Consider the following 21,092-nt stretch of genomic DNA (forward strand, 5'->3'; position numbering starts at 1 on the left):
ATGCCCCACCAGTCAGAATTTCTGAGGGATGGGGCGCCTGGGTGGCACAGTGGTTGGGCGTCTGCCTTCGGCTCAGGGCGTGATCCCGGCGTTATGGGATCGAGCCTCACATCAGGCTCTTCCACTATGAGCCTGCTTCTTCCTCTCCCACTCCCCCTGCTTGTGTTCCCTCTCTCGCTGGCTGTCTCTATCTCTGTCAAATAAATAAATAAAATCTTAAAAAAAAAAAAAAAAGAATTTCTGAGGGAATCCAACGGGATACCCCTCCTGCGGCTCCCAGCTCACATTCATGGGACAAGGACTTGAAATGTATCATCCCATTTGCCCCTCACAACAAAAGTTTTGTCTTTTGAAACCTCAAAGCTTTACATTGTGATTAGGTCTTCACTCACCCATTCTCTTGATCCCTTCACTCTATTGACTAATGTTTATTCCCTGGGTCTTAAATGGGCCACCTTGGCCAGGCCTTACGGACAGCTGCGGTGGTCACAACTGGGGGCGGGGTGCTATTTGCATCTGGTGGGTGGAGGCCAAGAGATGACAGTGCACAGGATGGCCCCACCAAGGAGACTCATCTCTCCCCAAATGTCAGCAGCGTCTCAGCTGGGAGGGCACAGAGAGGCAAAGCTCTTGCCCAAGGTCACACAGAGAGTAGGTGGCTTTTCAAACACAGGTCAAAGAAAGGCAGGGAGGCAGAAAAAGGAAAGGAAAGGCAAGCTGAGAAAAAAGGCACAGAAACAGTGAGATCCAGAGATCAGGGACAGAGACCCCAAGACAGGGAGAGACACAAAGAGAAAAACAGTGAGGGACAGAGTTTGAGGAATGGGGGACAGCTGGGATTGCAGGAGGGCGGACGGCCGGGGGTCACCTCACTAGCCCACCTGTGCTGGGAAAGGAGCTGGCAGTGGGGGCAGCTGTTTGCAGAGAAGCCCTGGAGCTGGGGAGGGCGCTGAGTGTCCTGAGGTGTCCTGGTCCCAGAGGCCACCGGAGCTGAAGTTTGAACAGAGATGGTGTAGTTCCCTCAGGGCAGGTGACCTAGTAGAGAGAGGCTGGTGGGTAGGTGTGACCTCGCCCCACCCTGTGGGTGTGAGAAATGCCCCAGGAGACAGGTCATGGGCCCCACCTGTCTCAGGGTGACACCCAGGCCCAGGCCACGGTGTGGGGGGGGGGGCGCGTGCGTGCGTGTGTGCTGTTTACCCAGCAAATAGCACTGCACGTTATTTTTAAAGCTTTTTTACCGCCAAATAGGGCACACGACTGGAAAGCTACATAACACATAATGTGCCAGCAAGCAACCCAAGAGTCTAGCGATGGATGAACGGATAAACAAGATGTGGTCTGTCCATCCAGGGGAGTATTAATCTGCCTTAAAAAGGAAGGACATTCTGCCATGTGCTGAAACACGGAGGAACCTTGAGGACATTGTGCCGAGTGAAATACGCCGGTCACAGAAACACCAACACGGCCTGATTCCGCTTGTATGAGGTACTCAGAGTAGTTAAATTGCAGTTAAATTCAGAGAGTCAGAAAATGAAATATTGGGTGCCAGGGATTGAGGGGAGCAGGAATGGACCATTAGGATCTCATGGGTCTGGACGGATGGAGGTGGTGTACTCAATGTCACTGCACTGTGCATTTAAAAAATGCTTAAAATGGGGGGGGGCGTCTGGCTGGCTCAGTCAAAAGTGGGTCTGACTCTTGATCTCGGGGTCGTGGGTTCGAGCCCTATGTGGGGTGTAGAGATGACTGAAATAAATAAAACTTAAAAAAACTGGGGCACCCATGTGGCTCAGTCAGTTAAGCGTCTGACTCTTGATTTCGGCCCAGGTCATGATCTCAGGGTCATGAGATCGAGCCCCACGTGGGGCTTCACACTGGGCGTGGAGCCTGCTGGAGATTCTCTTTCTCCCTCTCCCGTTGCCCCTCCCCCCTCTCTTGTGCTCTCTCTCTCTCTCTCAACATAAATAAATGAAATCTTTTTAAAAATAAATAAATAAAATAAAAATAAATAAAGAAAGAAGGTTCCAATGGTAAATTCTACGTGGTGTGTGTTTTACCACAGTTTTGTAAAATGTAGATCCGATCATGTCAGTCAATTATCCTTCCTCTAAGAATAAAATATGTAATTGATTTTGGAAGTCACAACATGCAACTTAGTTGTTGGCTGTAAAATGAAACCCTTGTAGTCACCAGCAAGTCACGAAAGGGAAGCCCCCTCCTCATGCCCCCCACCTCCCCCCTCACTTTTCCATCATCCCTCCCCCGATTTCCTGGTCCGTTTACCTGATCCTGTTGTTTGCTTTGGCCTGTTCTGAGCTTTCCGTCAATGGAATCTTAGATCACATCTCCTTTGTGTGACTTCCCTGGCTTGAAGTCACGTGTAAGAAATGCATCCCGCATGGTGTGCGTCTGGCGACCATTTGTCCCAGCGCTGTGCAGAATGAACGATTCGGCTGAACGTGCCACAATGTGGATTTTGTTCCGTTTTTATGACCCAAGGATGTATTGTCATACATGCAAAACACACAGCCGATTGCATTAGCAAAAGATCAACGTAAAACCACTCCGCGTTTCTGCAACTGTCAATTAAAACAATTTTGTTCTAGTGCTTGAAAGGTCCAACCTTGTATTTTCACCCATGGGTTAGCGGAACAGGGCCCTGCTGGGAGGAAGACAGTGTTTACAGAACATCACAGACCCAAATGAACATCGTTAGGCAGAGCAGACAGGAAGTATGTGTCCCCGTGGCTGATGTGAGGAGGGGGGTCAGTATCAGCGAAGGCACAGCGTTGGCGATCTGGCAAGACAGTGAGGTTAAGACGGGTCATAGTTCAAGAATATCTGAAATATTTTAAGAACCACAAAGCTGCAACACATGGTTTTTGCAACTAGTCACTAGAAAACTAAAGAACAGCAATGCCCTGCATTTATGCAGTGAGTCTCCTGGTGATAGACATTGGGGTTGTTTCTGGCTTGGGATCGTTACAAAGAGTGTGGCTGTGGGCGCCCGGTACGTGGACGCGTGTGCACACACTTCTCACGGAGCACGCACGGGCGAGGGGCTGTGCGTTGGCCAGACCTCCTGGGTCCCGCCAGACCGTTTCCAAAGCAATTGTCCCAATTTATCTTCCCACACCAGCGCATGAGGACAAGCTGCTGCTCCCGCAACCAGGCGGTGTAGACGGGAGAGGGGGCTGGGTGCGGGCGGAGGACAGTGAGGCAGCACCCCGCCGCATCCCCCCACACCAACGCGGATCCCCAACCCGCTCCTCCCCCACCGCACCCTAAATCTCCCCCACCCACCCACCACTCTCCCCGCCCCTCCCCACTGCACCAACACTGCTCCCCACCCCACGCACCCCACCCCCACCCCACCCTGGAGCTGCCTCCTGTAATTCCGCCTCCTCTTCTGGGCTCACCGCCAAATCCCTCCAACCGTTTCCCTGGCATTCTTTCAGCCTCCACCAACGCCAAGGCAGGCCATTAGCGTGGCCCAGCAGGGCTCCGGTGACCTCAACCTGGCTGCCTGGCCCCACTCCTGCTCCTGTCCCTACCTACACAGCCCAGCGGGAGTGGCCCGACCCTGCCAAGCCTCAGTTTCCACATCTGTCACAGAAGGATTTTTTTTTAAGCTGTGTGCCGGTTAAATGTGGTCAAGGTCGCCTTCATTTAGACAATACACTATATTATGTCAATTACTCTAGGAGGTTCATGGAGCACAGTGAACCCTCCGAAAATTTTGGAGCAGCAGGTATAACTTTTTACGGCAGCAACGTGTGCATAAAGCATACCCTGTTTTCTTTATAACACAGTGTAGTGGTCAAGAGCATGGACGCGGGATTTGGACTGTGTGGGTTCAAATCCCAGCTCTCGCAATTAACCAACTGTGTCACCTGAGAATAGTTACTTAACCTCTCTGGTCCTAGTTTTCCCATTTATCAATGGGGGTCAAAAATGTACCTGTCTCATTGAGCTGTTACGAGACTAAATGAGTTGGCATGTAATGAGTGCTCCATAAATGTTCGGTGTTGTTTTATTACCTCATGGAGTTGTCATGAGAAATACTTGGATTAAACATGAGTATCTAGAAGAGTGTGCGGCACTTGTACAAGCTCAAAGGGGACCAGATTTTGGGGTCAACTAGCAATCTCCACCACATTCCCCATAATGCCCCTGAGTCTATCCAACAGGTACGGAGCCTTCCCATGGCCAAACACATACGCCACCATTCCACCTGGCTGCCTGGGGGAGTTTTAGAATACATCCGCAAATTCTCCATCCTCCTTCCTTCAAAGGTTGAAGACTAATGCCCCTTCCCTCGCATGTGAGCCAGACTCCATGGCTCGCTTCTAATTGAGAGAACATGGTAGAAGTAATGGTGTGTGACTTCTGAGGCTAGGTACGAGAGACATGGCTCCTTCATCCGGCTTTCTCTTGGAATGTTCACTCTGGAAGAAGCCAGCTGGTATATCTTGTGGACCTTTGAGAAGCCTGTAGGGAGCAAGGATTTGAGGCTTTCTGCCAAGAGCCAGTAACAGCTTGTGAGGGAGCCACCGTGGAGACAGATTCTCCAGCCCCAGTCTTGCCTTCAGATGATGACAGGCCAGGCTGACACCATGAGACTCTGAGCCAACACGGTGTGTGTAGCTCAGTCATCTCCTAATTCCTGACCCACAGAAACTGTGAGATAACAAATGCTGTTATTTTTTAGGCACTGTGTTTTGGGATTTTTTTGTTATACAGCGACAGGGGACTGTTACGCTGCCCATCGGGATGGCATGATGGAACTTCTCTGAGCCACCCCAGACTTGAGAGACAAGTTGTCTCAGCTCTCAGATTCCTAAGCTTAAAGGGGGTCTTCGAGCCAGTCATTCAAGTGCTCACAAATATTCCAACTCTCAATCCTTCAGGTGCATGAAGGATGGCTCTTCCTCACTCTCATGAAGTGTGGTATGGCCATGTGACTCAGTTTGCCCAAGGAGCAAGTGTCATCAGTAGGGAGAAACTTTTAAGAATGAATGTGGGTTTTCTTCTTTTTTTTTTCCTCTTTCAGAGTCTCCACCAGCCGGCCATAATGACATGAGTGAAAAATAAGTTTGCTGTTTTAAGCTACTGACATATTGGGACTGCCTGTTATAGCAGCATAATCCATCCCGCTCTGACTAACATGGACAGCTTTCATGTTCTCACACCCCCGCCACACTCAGAAGTCCCCATGTTCACCTCTAAATCTATTGTTTCCTCTCATTCTCGAATCTCTTTCCCCTCCCCAGATCCAAGGGCCCCCCTTCCCTTCCATTTTTATTTTTTAAAATTTTATTTATTTATTTACTTACTTATTTATTTTAGAGTCAGGGAGGGACCAAGGGAGGGACAGTCTTAAGCAGACTCCACACTGAGCATGGAGCTTGACACAGGGCTCGATCTCACAACCCTGAGATGAGGTCCTGAGCTGAAACCAAGAATCCCACGCTGAACCAACTATGCCACCCAGTCACCCCTCCCTTCCGTTTTAAATAACCTCAGGTGCAAAAGATTAAGTAAATCGTAATCTTCATTTCATAAAGCTTATAAAAATAGCCAGCACTCAGATAGTGCTTGCTACGTACTGCTCTAAACTCTATACGTCTTCTTACTTCATCCTTGGAACAACCCTGTAAAGTAGGGACTCTTGTCATTTCGTTTTATGGATGAGGCAGCTATGGCACCGAGAGGTCACCTAATTGGCCTGAGGCCACCCAGCGATTAAGTGAAAGAGCTTCATTACTAATTAATTCAAACACAGGGCGTCTGACCCCAGCAGTAGGCTTAACCACCTGGTTCACACAAAGCCGGTCTTAGCTTGATTGATTTCCTATTTGGTTCCTCCACGTTGCCCTCACCACCCACCCCTCCGCTCCTTCCCTGCTAGACCCACCTCTGTCATGTTTATTGCATCCTTTTGCTCGTAGGTGTTCCTACGCATTGAGTGTTTTGGTTGGGGCTGGATGGATCTTAAATTTAATCCACGGTACTGGGTGGTAGGTCTGGCTCTGTTTCTTACTATTGTCACTCTGATCCAGCCTTGTTGCTGCGGGCACAGCCTCGCCTGTTGCTTCCGGTGGCCTCAGAATCCTCCTCCCTGGACACTCAGGGGCACCTCCTCCTCCCCAGCGAGGGACACCAGGTTGCCTTCGACGCGCCGGCCGTAGACAACACTGTGATGAGACCCTTTGCCCCCTAGTGGGCGAGTGTGAGAACTTCTTCAGCCTCTTCACCAAAAAGAGTGGCATTTCCGAGCTGTGAAATCTGGAGACGTTTAATTTAACTAAATTTTACCAAATTGCACTTGAACGCGGCTGCATTATCAGAGAAACAAAAGCGGTTCTGCTTCCTGATTCTTCCTGCCTCGCACCTGGACCTGAGGCTTTGGTGCTTAGAAGCTGGGGAATTCACAGCCTTTGTTTTCCTACCTTTGTTTTCCACCCGCTTCTGACAACTTCTTAGGGCAAGTAGTCCCTTGACTCGCTGCGTACATGCGGCAGGGTAATGGGGGGAGAAGCAAGGCCAGCAAGTTCTCATCTCAGTTCTTATCTCAAACGGCTCCGTGGCATTACCTAGGATTATAAATGCCTAATTCTGGGTCGGCGAGGGCCACAGGAAGTCGCGGCTAAGATTCAGGCGGGAGTAAAGGGAGAATTTCATCGGGGTGTGAGCGCCCCCTTATGGTCCAATTTCCCATTACACCTTATGTGATTCCCGCATCAACCCTCAGCTAATTGAATCACATCTAATCAATTCAAATGGTATGTATTGGGCACTATCTGTGTGCTAGACCGCGATGTCCAATTGAAATATAATGTGAGCCCCACATGTAATTTCAAAATTTCTGCTAGCCACGTTAAGAAAATAAAAAGCAGGTGACATTAATTATAATATTTTATTTAACTCATATCTAAAATGTTATAATTTCAACGTGCAACCAATATAAAAATTACTGAAACATTTTACTTTTTTGGTACTAAGCCTTGAAACGTTCTCAGAACAGCACATGTGAATTCGGACACTAAATTTTCATTAAAAAGGCTTGATCTCTATTTAGATTTTGTAACATTTACAGTTGAAGAAGCAGATTCACAAACTCAGGTTGTTCCAAGTGTGATTAAACGTTTCCCAATAACTGAATTGAGGATCCATTTTTTTAAATCTAAGCTTAAATTAATTATAATTAAATAAAATTAAAAGTTCAGTTTCTCGGGGCGCCTGGGTGGCACAGCGGTTAAGCGTCTGCCTTTGGCTCAGGGCGTGATCCCAGCGTTACGGGATCGAGCCCCACATCAGGCTCCTCTGCTATGAGCCTGCTTCTTCCTCTCCCACTCCCTCTGCTTGTGTTCCCTCTCTCACTGGCTGTCTCTATCTCTGTCAAATAAATAAATAAAATCTTTAAAAAAAAAAAAAAAGTTCAGTTTCTCAGTCATACCACATTTCAAGGCCTCAAGAGCTGCATGTGACCAGTGGCGTACATACCGGACAACACGAACATTGGTTTACACCATTTCTCCCTTGGCATAAGGCAGGTATATTATTGGTTCCATTTTACAGAGGAGAAAATTGAGGCTCAGAAAGGGAAACTAGGGGCGCCTGGGTAGCGCAGTCGTTAAGCGTCTGCCTTCGGCTCAGGGCGTGATCCCGGCGTGATGGGATCGAGCCCCACATCAGGCTCCTCCACTGGGAGCCTGCTTCTTCCTCTCCCACTCCCCCTGCTTGTGTTCCCTCTCTCGCTGGCTGTCTCTATCTCTGTCAAATAAATAAATAAAATCTTTAAAAAAAAAAAAAGAAAGGGAAACTGACTTTTTTCATTTTTCTTTCACTCAACAAATATCTATTTAAACCTCTATCAAATACCAGTTTCCTTCCAAGGGGTTAGGGACATAGTGGTGAACAAAATACACGTAGTTCTTGGCCTCTAGGGGTTTACTGGATGATAGGAGAGAGAGACAAAAAGAAATATTAACAGTTGTGGGGTGCCTGTTCCTATGCTTTATAGGGGGTAATCTGAGAGGACTTCTCGAAGGAGGTGATATTAAAATGGAGGATTTAGGAGGCATTTGGGAAAGTCTGAGTAGGGTCGAACCAATCACACTGAAGTTAAATGCCCTGAGTGCGAATTTCACTGTTCTAGATACTCTGGATGCCTCCGATATGTGGAATCACACCGTATGTGTCTTTTTGTGACTGGCTTATTCCACTGAGCATAATGACCTCAAGGTCCGTCCATGTTGTAGCACGTGTCAGAATTTCCTTCCTTTTTGAGACTGAATAGGACCCCATTGTAGGTATATCCCACATTTTGTTTATCCATTCATTAGTTGATGGACACCAGGGTGGCTTCCACAGTATGGCTTTTTTTTTTTTTAAAGATTTTATTTATTTATTTGACAGGGAGAGAGACAGCCAGCGAGAGAGGGAACACAAGCAGGGGGAGTGGGAGAGGAAGAAGCAGGCTCATGGCGGAGGAGCCTGATATGGGGCTCGATCCCAGAACGCCGGGATCACGCCCTGAGCTGAAGGCAGACGCTTAACCGCTGTGCCACCCAGGCGCCCCCACAGTATGGCTTTTGCTAATAATGCTGCTGTGAACATGGGTGTACAAATACCTCTGAATTCTGCTTTCAGTTCTTTTGGGTATACACCCAGAAGCTGGATTTCTAGATCATGTGGTGATTTTTTTTTTTTAATTTTTTGAGGAACCTCCATCCTGTGTTCCATAGCGGCTATCCACACCTACCTCCCCACCAACAGTGCACAAGGGTTCCAGTTTCTCCACATCCTCACCCACACTTGTTCTTTTCCATTCTTCTGCTAAGTAGCCATCCTAACAAGGGTGAGGTGGTATCTCGTTGTGGTTTTGATTTGCATTTCCCTGTTGCTTAGTGACGTTATGCATCTTTTCATGCACTTACTGGCCATTCTGATATCTTCTTTGGAGAAATATCTGTTCAAGCCCTTTGCCTATTTTTAATAGAAACTGACTTTTTTTTTTTTTTTTTTTTTAATGCAGGCTCCACGCCCAGCACAGAGGCCAATGCAGGGCTTGAACTCATGACCCTGAGATCAAGACCTGAGCTGAGATCAAGTATGATACCTGGCCAACTGAGCCACCCAGGCGGCCCTAGAAATTAACATATAATTAATCTCTATATAATATTTTATACATATAGAGAGGAAAATCCAATGAATGCAAAGTGTTAACATGGCACCTTCAAGTGTTCACCATTCCCACAACTTCTCTCTAGCCTGGGAGATTTTCAAGATAAAAATACCCTATGAAAATAGAAATCCCCTGTGGATGCATGGAATTTGAGAAGTATCTACAGAGCACCTCGTAGGTGCCAGGCATTGGACCAGAGCAGAGAACCCAGCAAACAAGCCGCTGCTCTTGGGGTGCTAGCCCCCCAAGAAACTCTAGCATCTCAAATTGCTTATTTGCTCCCCAGGGCTCACTGCAGGTTGTCATTTTTAAAAAAGATTTCACTTATTTATTTATTTATTTATTTATTTATTTATTTATTTGACAGAGACAGAGAGCACAAGCAGGGGGAGCAGCAGAGAGAGAGAGAGAGGGAGAAGCAGGCTCCCCACTGAGCAGGGAACCCTAAGTGGGGCTTGATCCCAAGACCCTGGGATCATGACCTGAGCAAAGGCAGACACCTACCCAACTGAGCCATGCAGGCGTCCCTGCAGGTTGTCGTTCTTATTTACTAATCTGTTTACTGGGTTTTACGTTTCTCCCCACACACACCTCCTTCCACCCCTGCTAGACCGAATCCCATGCGGCCAGCTTATTCAGTGGGTGCCCCACTGGTATTCGTTGAACAAATGAATGTAAAGTCCGTGTGAGCAGACTGTTTCCCTCAGCTCTATATGCGGGTGCTTAGAACAGGGCCTGGCACATTGTAGGTGCTCAGAAATTATTTGTTCAATTCATGAAGGTAAGTCCTGAAAACAGGGACCGCCTGTTTTTCTCCACTCTAGCCCTACCTCCTGGAACAGCACCGGGCACATAGTGGGTGCTCAATAAATACGCGTTGACTGAATGAATGTAAGACCCAGGCGGACAAGGCAGAGACTTCTGTTTTTCTAGACTCTCGCCGTAGCTTCTAGAACCGTGCCTGGCGCATAGTAGGTGCTCGGCAAACACGAGCCTTGGCACAGGGTTCCCCGCCTCCCTGACCCCGCCCTTCCCTGGGGGTGGGGCCGGCCAGCTTCCCTCTGTGACGTCACAAAGACCCTGCCATGCCTCTGGCCTCGGCCCTCTTGCTGCTGTTGGGCCTGAGCGCCCACGGAGGCGGGGGCTGCCTGCAGTGTGACCTGTCGGTGCGGAAGGCCCTGGGCCAGCTGCGCTTGGCCCTCATCCCCAAGCGCTTCCATCCGGAGCTGCTGCAGGCCCGTGCCCAGGCCGTGCTGGTGGGCATGGAGGGGCCTTTCTTCCGGGACTACGCTGTGAACGCGTTTGCGGGGAAAGTAGGTGCGTGCTCCAGAGGGGGGGTAGGGTTCCTGGCACTAGGGGGGGGGGGACCTGGGGGGTAGCCCGAGGCTGGGGTGAGAGACGACGCTTTGGGGACTGCGTTCCCAAGAGGGGAGGGTGGGAGCATTCCTGGAGGAAGATGGGGGTGTCCCCTGGCTCTCTGAGGGACCCACTGGAATTTCCTCCCCTCTTGTCCCCAGGGATAGATCACCTGGAACATGTGGCGTCTTTTATCAAGAACCAAACAAGCCACTTAATGGTTAATTCTCTAAGAGGTAGGAGCTAAGAGGGAAAGCCTTTCCCAGCCCCCTTCTCTGTCCTCCCTTTTTCCTGTGTCCACCCTGCCTTCCCTTGATATGCAAAACAAAACACGGGGGTATAGCCTTTAGTGTGTGTCTGGCAGGGTTCTAAGTGTTTTACTCAAAAAAGTCTGGGGACAGTTCATCACTGTGGGCACTACTGTGATCTGCCCTTTACAGAGCGGGAGACTGAGGCTCAGAGGAGTTAGGTGACTTGTCCAAAGTACACAGCTCAGACATATTCCTAACCACCGCCCCTTGTGTCTCTTCTGGTTTTGTATTCTGCGGCCCCAGGGAGGTTAGAGTCATTTGAGAGCCTTATGACGTGACCCAGCAGAGGACAGTAGAGGGCCCTGTGGATGTTTAACTTCTTTGTGCCTCAGTTTCCTCATCTGTAAAATGGGAAACATAGCACTCACCTCATGGTCACTGAGACGCGTAAATGAGTTTGTGCACGTGCATTTAGAACAAAGCCAGGCAAACAGTAAGTGCTCAATAAGTGTTAGCTATTAAGATTATTATGCTGCATCTGGCCTCTGTGCCTAGAGCAGAGGTTGGCAAAATACAGCTGGGGGCCGAATCCTTTTGCCAGCCCCCTGTTTTTGTAAATAAAGTTTTATTAGAACAATAATAATTTCCATATTGTCTACAGTCGCTTTCGCTCTCCAAGGCAGAGCTGAATAGTTGTGACAATGACCATCTAGCCCTCAAAGCTGAAAATACTATCCGAACCTTAACAGATGAGGTTTAGAGCGGCAGGTCTCAACTCAGGCTGCATGTGTGAATCCCCTGGGGAGCTCTTAAAACATTCCAGAAGCCCAGGCAGCAGCCAAGTAAATCAGAATATCAGGCGTTGGGGCTGAACATCAGAATTTTAAAGCTCTAATTGAAAGCAGTCATTAAAGCTCTCACCTTTTAAAAAGGTGATTTTTGTTTTTGGGGAAAAAAAATTCAAATGGTTATAAAAGTGGCAAGAATAGTACAGTGAACACCTATATACCATTTGTCCACATGTTAACATTGCCTCATTTGTTCTGTGTGTGTGTGTGTGTGTGTGTGTGTGTGTGTGTGTGTACCCTTTAAGAGTTAGTGACACTTCTGGGGCACCTGAGTGGCTCAGTCGTTAAGCGTCTGCCTTCGGCTCAGGGCGTGATCCCAGCATTCTGGGATCGAGCCCCACATCAGGCTGAGCCTGATTCTTCTTCTCCCACTCCCCCTGCTTGTGTTTCCTCTCTCGCTGGCTGTCTCTCTCTCTGTCAAATAAATAAATAAAATCTTTAAAAAAAAAAAAAGAGTAGTGACACTTCAACCCTAATCTCTTCAATGGGCGATCTCCCAAGAGCAAGGAAGGGTATTTTCTTGCACAATGAGTGGAACTAGGAAATTTAATACAACTCCATACTATCTGATATCTAGTCCTCTAATTTCTCAATGGTCACAGTCGTGGCTTTCAGCACTACTTTCCTTCCAGTCCTTGATCTGCTCTGCAGTCATGCATTGCATTCATTTGTCTTTTACGACACTGATGTTTTTGAAGAGCCCAAGCTAATCATTTTACCAACTATTATTATATCATTTGGGGGTTGGTCATGTTGGTGCAGAGAACCCAAGTGGCTGACTTAGCTACTTGGTCTCCGGCCCCTCTGGAGGTCAACCTGCTACCACGTGGCCCAAGCCGTCCACCATGAATCACTGTAGCATACACTAGCTGGTGTGGCCCAAGGCCCCGTAAAGAAAGACACCTTTTTTTTTTTTTTTTGGTAAACTCCATGCCCAATGTGGGGCTTGAACTCACCACCCCGAGAGTGAGTCACATGCTCTACCATCTGAGCCAGCCTGGCACCCCCAGAAAGACACTCTTCACAGGCAGGATCTCCAAGGACTTAGGAGCCAAATGGTTTTTCGGAATGTGCAGTGTTTGGACAACCCAGACCTGCTGAGTTAACCCTTTGCTGCACAATGTAAATGAGGACAAATACTATGGAGAAAATAACGCAGGGACCGGGGGGTAGGGGGTGCTAGGAATAAGGTGGGGGCTGCAGTATAAAGACAGGCAGCCAAAGGGATGTCACTGACAAGTCAGCGTGTGAGCAGACCTGAAGGGCAGGGGGAAGCCCCCGGAGGCAGCTGGGGTAGAAGGCTGCAGGCAGAAAGAACAGCTAGTGCAAATTCCTGAGATGGGCCTGTGTTTGGCATATTCGCAGAATCTCAAGGAAGCCAGGGAGGCTGGAGTGGAGAGAGGGAGAGATGTGGGCGATGAGGTCCTAGAGGTAAGGGGGCGGGGATGGGTAGATGGGGCAGAGCCTTCCAGGCCACGGTGAGGACTTTTGGCTTCTATTCTGGGTCACGTGGGAGGGCTCTGAGCAGATGAAGGGGGATACGGGTGAGCTTACTGCGTGTGGTTCTAAGAGCATCCCTCTGGCTGTGGAGGAGAGATTTGGGCAGGACATGGGGAAGCCTGGCGGACCAGCAAGAAGCTGCCACAGTGGCCCAGGCAGGAGATGATCATGGCTGGAACCAGGGTGGTAGCAGGGGAGGGGGTGAGAAATAATTGTATTCCTGGATCTATCTTGAATATTTTCTTTTAAAGATTGTATTTATTTGAGAGAGAACACGAGAGGTGGGGAGGGGCAGAGGCAGAGGGAGAAGCAGGCTCCCTGCTCAGCGGGGATGTAGGGCTGGATCCCAGGACCCTGAGATCATGATCCGAGCCGAAGGCAGATGCTTAACTGACTGAGCCAGCCAGGCGCCCTATCTTGAACAGAGAGGTTTCGTTCACATAACATGCATGTTGACAGACTGCATGCAGGATGTGAGAAAAAGGACTCAAAGCACCAAGGACTGTGCTGAACAATTAGAATAGGTACCTCCCACCTCTTCCTAAGGTGGAGAAGACTTGGGGGTTGGGAGTAGGCTTGGAGGAGTCTATCAAGGTTCGGAGTTGGGACTTACTGAGTATGAGAGGACCATCAGACATCCAAGTGGAGTTCCTAAGTGGGTATTTGACTATATCCATCTGGATTTCAGTGAGCGGTCTAGGCTAGGGACATCAACGTGGGAGGAACGGGTTTGCACAGAACAGCGCTGTCCGTGGAAATATGATGTGAGGCACAAGTAAAAGTCACGTGTAATTTTACATTCTCTAGGAGCCACGTGTTTAAAAAGATACACAGAAGCAGGTGAAATTAATTTTCATACATTTTATTTAGCCCGATACCCTAAATGACCATTTCGACATGCAAGCAACATAAAAATTATTGAGGTTTTTTTTACAGTTATTTTATTCATGCCATGTCTTCAAACTGCAGCATACATTTTAAACTAACAGCAGACCTCGATTCCGACTAGCCCATTTTGAGTACTCAACAGCCACGCGGGCTGGGGGCTGCCATATTGGACAGTGCAGATCTAGGTAATACACAAAGCCATGAAGCTGGATGAAGGAGTGAGTGTAGACAGAGAGGAGAGGACAGCAGGTCAGAGGAAAGGAAAGGAGAGGTGACCAAGTGCATTCTGCTACTTCCCAGATCAGAAAGCTGAGGCCAGTGGAAGGTGGTTTGTCCTGGGGCCCCACAGGGGATCAGATGCTATATGCAAGACCTCCCAGGCCACAAATTTGCTCAGTAGACCTGAGTGATACCCGATTTTGGTGAATGAAAAGGGGTTTCCTCATCTCTTTGAAGCTGCAGATGGGGTGGGCTTGCTGGGCGCCTCCCACCCCACAAGTATCTCTCTCTCTCTCTCTCTCTCTCTCTCTCTCCCCTCAGATGGGCCTCTGATGGATGAGCTGGTGGCTCTCAGGGAGAGAGTGATCAAGGAACTCAAGAAAGTTTTAAAATCGTATGAACTGAAAGGTGCAGCATCTCTCTCCACCAAGCCCCCACCTCCCCTTCCCCGTTAATCACTCCATCCCCTTCTCGCACTTTCTCTCCCAGACTCCTTGCTCACCTGCCCTGTGACTCAGCCTTCTCTGCCTCTCCCCGATATTCCCTGCTCTTGTTTCCAGGCTCACTTCTCCCTCCCCTGGTCCCTTCCCATTAAATTCTCAAATTGCTGTCCCGATTTAACTCACTTTGGCTCTTTTCTCTTGCAGCCTGCCACCACAAAATTTGCCGTGAGTTCTGGATTTATTTTCTGTCCCTCCCTTCTCTACCCTTCCGCACCTCTTTACCCTATCTCCCCCAAATCAAGCCCCACTATCGCCTACTCCATCTGGTGGTTCCCTTCCCCAAAGCTGTAGTATCTAGGGATATCTGATTTTTTAGGGCTCATGGAAGTGGTTGCAACCTGCAAAAAAGTATTTGGGGGGGATGTTAGTCAGGATGGGAGAGGCCAGGTCATAGTAACAAATAAACCCTTCTCAGTGGTTTAACAAAGGAAAGATTTATTTCTCACTTACCCAAATTCCATTGAGAGTTGAACTTTTCTTCTAAGTGGCACCCCGGGAATATAGGCTGCACTTGGGTTGCGGCTTCTACGCTAACCTCAGAAGGGAGAGAGAATAGGGAAAACTCCTATGGGAGCTTGTTTGTCCTGACCCAGGAATTGGCCGCATCCCTCTGCCCACTTTCCATTGGCCAGAACTCTGGTCATATGGTTGCAACCTACTGCAAAGGAGCCTGGGAAATGTAGTCTTTTTTTGTGTGTGGCAGGAAGCAGAGAAGATAGATGAGTGAGCCTCTAGCCACTGTATGTCATAGGGGGCTGCAAAACAGAAATATAGAAATGCAAGCATTCTGTTTGTGGACATTTAATCTACAAATCTACAAATGTCTACAAATCATTCAATCTACAAATCTAACATTTGTTTAATAAAATGTCTTCAAACAAATGTTGGTCAACTGGACAACTGCAACTCAATTCAACTCTTCAATGATTATATAAAATTTTTAATTTTGTTTTTAAGATTTTATTTTTAAGGGGCGCCTGGGTGGCTCAGTCGTTAAGCGTCTGCCTTCGGCTCAGGGCGTGATCCCCGCGTTCTGGGATCGAGCCCCACGTCAGGCTCTTCCGCTGGGAGCCTGCTTCTTCCTCTCCCACTCCCCCTGCTTGTGTTCCTTCTCTCGCTGGCTGCCTCTCTCTCTGTCAAATAAATAAATAAAATCTAAAAAAAAAAAAAGATTTTATTTTTAAGTTATTGCTACACCCAGCACGGGGCTCAAACTTACGACCCCGAGATCAAGAGTCACATGCTCCACCGGCTGAGCCAGCCAGGCGCCCCTAAAAATTATTTTTAATAGGAATCAGTGCATTTTGCTCAGCTTGCTCTGCCGCACATGGGAACTCCAAATTCGGGAGGGCCAAGGGACTCCCCTCTCTTTCCCCTCTGCCTTCCTGCCCCTCGCCAGCCCTCTGATATCTGTCCTCATCGCCCTTCTCCCTTCCCTCCTTTCCAGGCTTGCTAAAAGAAGAAGTCTTAGACTGTTTACATTGCCAGAAGATCAGTCCCAAGTGTATCAAAAGAAAGCACTGTTTTGGTAAGCTCCTGGGGGTGAGGGAAGACAGGGACGCATGAGAGATGAAGACAGCCATGACCCAGCAGATAGGGGTTTTGAGTTCTCCCACATATAACCTTGAATCTTGCACTTACCACTTGCTTAAAGTATGCCCCAGATGTTGCTACCCCATTCTGAAATTCGCTTTCCCTCTACTGTTAAATGGGAAGACTCCTCTGTAACTTTAAAATGCCTCTAATACCAGAATGGCAGGTGCTAGAAAAACATTTTCTTTTTCACCAGTGCCATACTTGGGGAGTCCAGGAGGATCTGCTGAATTCATTCGCTCACTCACTCATTCATTCGAGATTTTTTTTTTAAGATTTTTAAATTTTTAAATGATCTCTACACCCAACGTGGGGCTCAGATGTACGACCCCAAGATCAAGAGTCACACGCTCCACTGACCACGCCAGCCAGGAGCCCCCAGAGATTTTTAAAATGTACATCCTTATAGCAGTGAGAATAGTGCAGTGAACCCCCATATATCCATCAAAATTGAATAGTCATGCTGTTCCTTCTCACACTGTTCCTCTCACTCCTTTATTTCAGTAAAGTCTTCAAGTTCACCTCCTCAAGGATGACTCTCTGATCACACTCACTAAAGTAGCATTTTCTATCAAATTACGTTGACAATGCACATTCCTCCACATTTGCTTTACTTATTTATTGCCATGGTGGTTTTTTTTTAAGTACTCTCTATACCGAAACTCACAACCGCAAGATCAAGAGTCACATGCTCTGGCAGCTGAGCCAGCCAGGCGCCCCATGGCCAGGGTATTTTAAAAGACATCAAGTATTGTGAGATTTCACCCATAAATAGTGTGTGTCTCTAAAAATAAGGACATTTCCTATGTAACCACAACGGCATTCTCACACCCAAAAAAACCTAGCAACAATGCTTCAATATCAAGTAATGCTAAGTCCTTTTGCAACTTCCCTAATGGTCCCCGGAATATCTTTCACAGCTGATTCGTTCAAACCAGGACCCAATGAAAAAGTCTTCTCATATAATTTCAACTGTAGGGTTTTTTTCCACTTTTTTTACTCTAGAAGAGTTTCTCATATCACTTCCTCCGCACCCCCCCACGACATTGGCTAGTTGCAAAGAGGGGATTTGTCCATTTGCTCCGTTAGAATAGTGGTCAACTACAACAGATATTTGGAGTACCCCATTATGCCCCCAAAGTGAGGATCAGCAGTACGGAAGACAAATGGCTCATATTGCCCACATTTTAATGGGGTGAAGGGTTAGCTCGGGCTTCTCAACCTTGGCAGTTCTGACAGTTGGGGCTGGATAGTCTTTGTTAAAAGGGCTGTCCTGTGTGTTGTAGGGTGGTTCAACAGCACCCCTAGCCTCTACCCCACTAAATGCCAGTAGTACTCCCCTCACCAAAGGCACGACAATTATTTCAGTCTCCAAACCTTTCCAAATGTCCCCTGGGGGACAAAATTGTCCCCAGCTGAGAACCACTGTCAGACAATTACAGGAACGGATAAATGGATTGATTCCAGATAGCAAGTGTGCCTTCATGAAAACAAAAGAGAAGCGTTGATAGAAAGTGCCTGGGGGAAAGGGAGGGGCGGGACCTCTCTGAAGAAGTGGTGTTTGAGATTCAGAGGAAGTGAGGGAGTAAGGAACAGTGTGAATGACAGAGGGAACAGTAAGCACAAGGATCCAACATGGTTGGGCAAGAGGGAGGCTAGTGTGGCCAGAGCCAAATGAATGTAGAAGGGCATAGTAGCTAGCTAGTCACATGGTGACCAGATTTTGCAGGGCCTGGTGGGCCGCGGTGAGGATTTAGGCTTTTATTCTGAATGAGAGGCGAGCTTAGGGAAGGCTCTGCGGGGAAGAGGCACTGGAGAGGGCTTAAGTGTTGACGGGCGCCGTCTGGTGGCCATGTGGGGAACTGTAGGGCGAGGAGAACCCCGGGAGAAGAGCTTTAATAGGGGGCTGGACCAGGTCGGTAGCCCAGGAGGTGGATGAGACTCCGGATGCATTCTGAAGGTGGAGCCAAGAGGCTCTGCTGACAGAATGAAAGAGTCAGGGGGAGGGGACCATTGGAAGATGCCGAATGGGACTCCCAAGGATCTTCACGGTCCCCAGCTAAGATGCAGGTTGACTTTCACCTTGTCCTGAGATTGTCAGAATTTTTCATCTCATGTTCATGGGCAGTCGAACGACCCACATCCTCCTCCCACCACCTATGTAGCACGGGGCTCTTCGCTGTCACTGGGATGTGCTTGTGTAGACTGTCGGTGCCCCGAGGGCAGAAATTGTGCCAGTGGGGTTCATGGAGGTATCCAGAGCACCTAACACAGTGCCCAGGACACAGAATTTGAGGAATGGCTGAATGCAGTCAGACCCCAGGGGAGGGCAGGGGACAGGTAGGGAGGAGGGAGAGAGAGGCTGAGGTTGCTGGGTGAGAAGGTGGGTGTGGGTGCCAGGCCAAGCAAGGGTGGTGGCTTGGAAGTCAGGGTTGTCTCCCCCACCCCCAGCAGTTGATGGGCAGCCCCGCATGACCCTGCAGTACCAGAAGGAGGAGGAGAACCTGCAGAATGGTGGTGCTGTCATTTCCATTTTTCTGGCTGTTTTTGCCTTCGGGGTCATCGTGGCCTCGTGAGTCATCCCTGCCCTTTCCTGAGGCTTCCAAATGCCCCACTGGGCCCCACAAAAATGTCCCTGCCCTGTATCGGTCACTGTGTCATTTGGGAATCTCCTCCTCTCTCACTTTGTCTCTGCCTCTCCTCCTTTCTCTCCATCTCTTCTCTTCCCCGCCCCCATCTCTCTCTCTCTGTCCATCTCTCCTTCTCTCTCACCTCCTCTTCCTCTCACCCCTGGACCACCTTGTGTCTGTCCTGGGTCCGCAGCACTTCTGCCTCTCTGGGTCTCTTTCTCCATTAAAAAAAAAAAATTAAATACTATGTTTCATGCATGTGCTGGTATGACGACAGATGTCATCCGAGCTGAATTCATTATTATATATTCTTCTCCACCATCATCGTTGTATTAATTCATTCTCTTCTGCATTTCAAAGTGGTTAAAATGAAAACATTTCGGTGGGCCCCAAGCACTGAGCCCATGATGCAAGGGGAGAAGTGGACCTCGCCCTCTTCTCTGCCCTTCTGAGTGACTCTCCCACTCTGCCTGCCTGTCGCCCCCTCCAGCCCTTCTCCTCTTCCCTCTAGCCCCTTTTCTGTCAGTCTCTGCCTCCTCCACCTGCCCTTCACCCTCCTTTCCCAGGGCTTGGCAGTGAGTTAAATCAGCACTCATCACAATGAATGTCTGTTCCCACTGTGAGCTTGTTTGGCCCATGTCCCCTTCTCTCTCCCTCTCTCTGCCTCTCCCACTGGACTTTCTCCTCCCTCCCCTGTCCCAGTCCCAATCCTGCTGTCCCCTCCCTCCACCCCCCAGGTTGAATCCCTCCCACCTCCCCTCTCTTTCTCCAGCATCCACTGCTCTCTCCTCCTCCCCCATGTTTGAACCTCTCCCCCTTTCTTCGCTAGGTCTTCATTTCTGTCTTGAATCCTGTTTCTCTCGCCCTAAGCCTCTTTTTTTTTTTTTAAGATTTTATTTATTTATTCGACAGGATAGAGACAGCCAGCGAGAGAGGGAACACAAGCAGGGGGAGTGGGAGAGGAAGAAGCAGGCTCATAGTGGAGGAGCCTGATGTGGGGCTCGATCCCATAACGCCGGGATCACGCCCTGAGCCGAAGGCAGACGCTTAACCGCTGTGCCACCAAGGCGCCCCTCGCCCTAAGCCTCTTGCCCAATGTCTGTCTCGCCCCTCCTTCTCTCTGTCATCCTTGGCATTCCTTGGCTCGTGGCTTCCCTCCAATCTCTGCCCACCTAACCCCCATCTTCCGATGGCTTTTTCCTCTGCATCTATGTCTCTGATCACCCTCTCCCTTCTCCTGTGAGGACACCAGTCTTTGAATGTAGGGTCCATCCTAAATCCCAAATGATCTCATCTTACCTTAATTTAATTGCATCCGCAAAGACCCTATTTCCAAACAAGGTCACATTCGCAGGTCCTGGGGATTAGGATTTGGATATATCTCAGTGCCGGGGCGGGGGGGTGATTGGGAGGACACAATTCAGTTCAGCACGCCTGAATCTCTCTCTTCATCATTTCCTTCTCCTTCTGTCTTTCCCTTCTCCGCGAGTCTCTCACCCTACGTCTATGTCTGTCAGAGTCTCCTCCGGTCTTTCCCACTCTTTCTGTTTTCACATTTTACCCTCACTCCCAGTCTCACATTTTCTCTCCTCCTCGTTCATGTACCAACACTGATTGGCTGAGAACCCTGGAAATCTGCCCAGATACCCTTGATGTCACAGGCTGAACCAAATAAGGCTGATGATTGGAGGGAAGTTTGGCTGGGGGCTGGGGGGGGGGGAGGCATGGTTGGCCTGGAGGGGCCAGCCTGAAGTTCTGTTTGTAACCTCCAGGCTTTTTCTCTCTGACCAGGGCTATTATGTACAGGCAAAACCGAAAACTCCTGCTGCAGTAAGGCGGTGGTTTGGGGGTCTGTAAGGGGAAAGGAAAAGAAGTTTAATAAAGCCTATGACAAATTCCTCAATGTCTCTGTCAGTTTCTGGAGGACCCTCGTCCCAGTCAGTGTCCAGCTCTGGACTCCCAACTGGGTGCTGTTCAAGGGTTGGGACCAGGTCTCACTCATCCGTAGGTACCAATTACCCTACATCAAAGTAGAAGTGATTTGGCTCTTCAAGAGGAATAGACGACCTACAATGAGAGCTTGAGAGGACAACCATTCCTACTTTGGGGAGGAA

At 48.8% G+C, this 21,092-nt stretch overlaps 1 protein-coding gene across 1 annotated transcript; it reads left to right on the forward strand.

Annotated features, from left to right (window-relative positions):
- Positions 1-10,275: 10,275 nt before the first annotated feature.
- On the forward strand, positions 10,276-20,812 carry IZUMO2 (IZUMO family member 2). The gene is made up of 7 exons (XM_026488310.2): positions 10,276-10,507; positions 10,708-10,782; positions 14,574-14,660; positions 14,900-14,920; positions 16,203-16,283; positions 18,803-18,920; positions 20,770-20,812. The coding sequence occupies exons 1-7, from the start codon at positions 10,276-10,278 to the stop codon at positions 20,810-20,812; spliced, it is 657 nt and encodes a 218-aa protein (XP_026344095.1).
- The last annotated feature ends 280 nt before the right edge of the window (positions 20,813-21,092 follow it).

This window comes from Ursus arctos, unplaced genomic scaffold, assembly GCF_023065955.2.
Source record: "Ursus arctos isolate Adak ecotype North America unplaced genomic scaffold, UrsArc2.0 scaffold_19, whole genome shotgun sequence".
NCBI classification, from domain to species: Eukaryota; Metazoa; Chordata; class Mammalia; order Carnivora; family Ursidae; genus Ursus; species Ursus arctos.

Coding starts and splice junctions, on each gene's coding strand:
- IZUMO2 (XM_026488310.2), top strand. CDS start 10,276: ATGCCTCTGGCCTCGGCCCTCTTGCTGCTGTTGGGCCTGAGCGCCCAC. Junction 10,783..14,573: donor AATGGTTAATTCTCTAAGAG/GTAGGAGCTAAG, acceptor CTCTCCCCTCAG/ATGGGCCTCTGATGGATGAG. Junction 14,921..16,202: donor CTGCCACCACAAAATTTGCC/GTGAGTTCTGGA, acceptor CCTCCTTTCCAG/GCTTGCTAAAAGAAGAAGTC.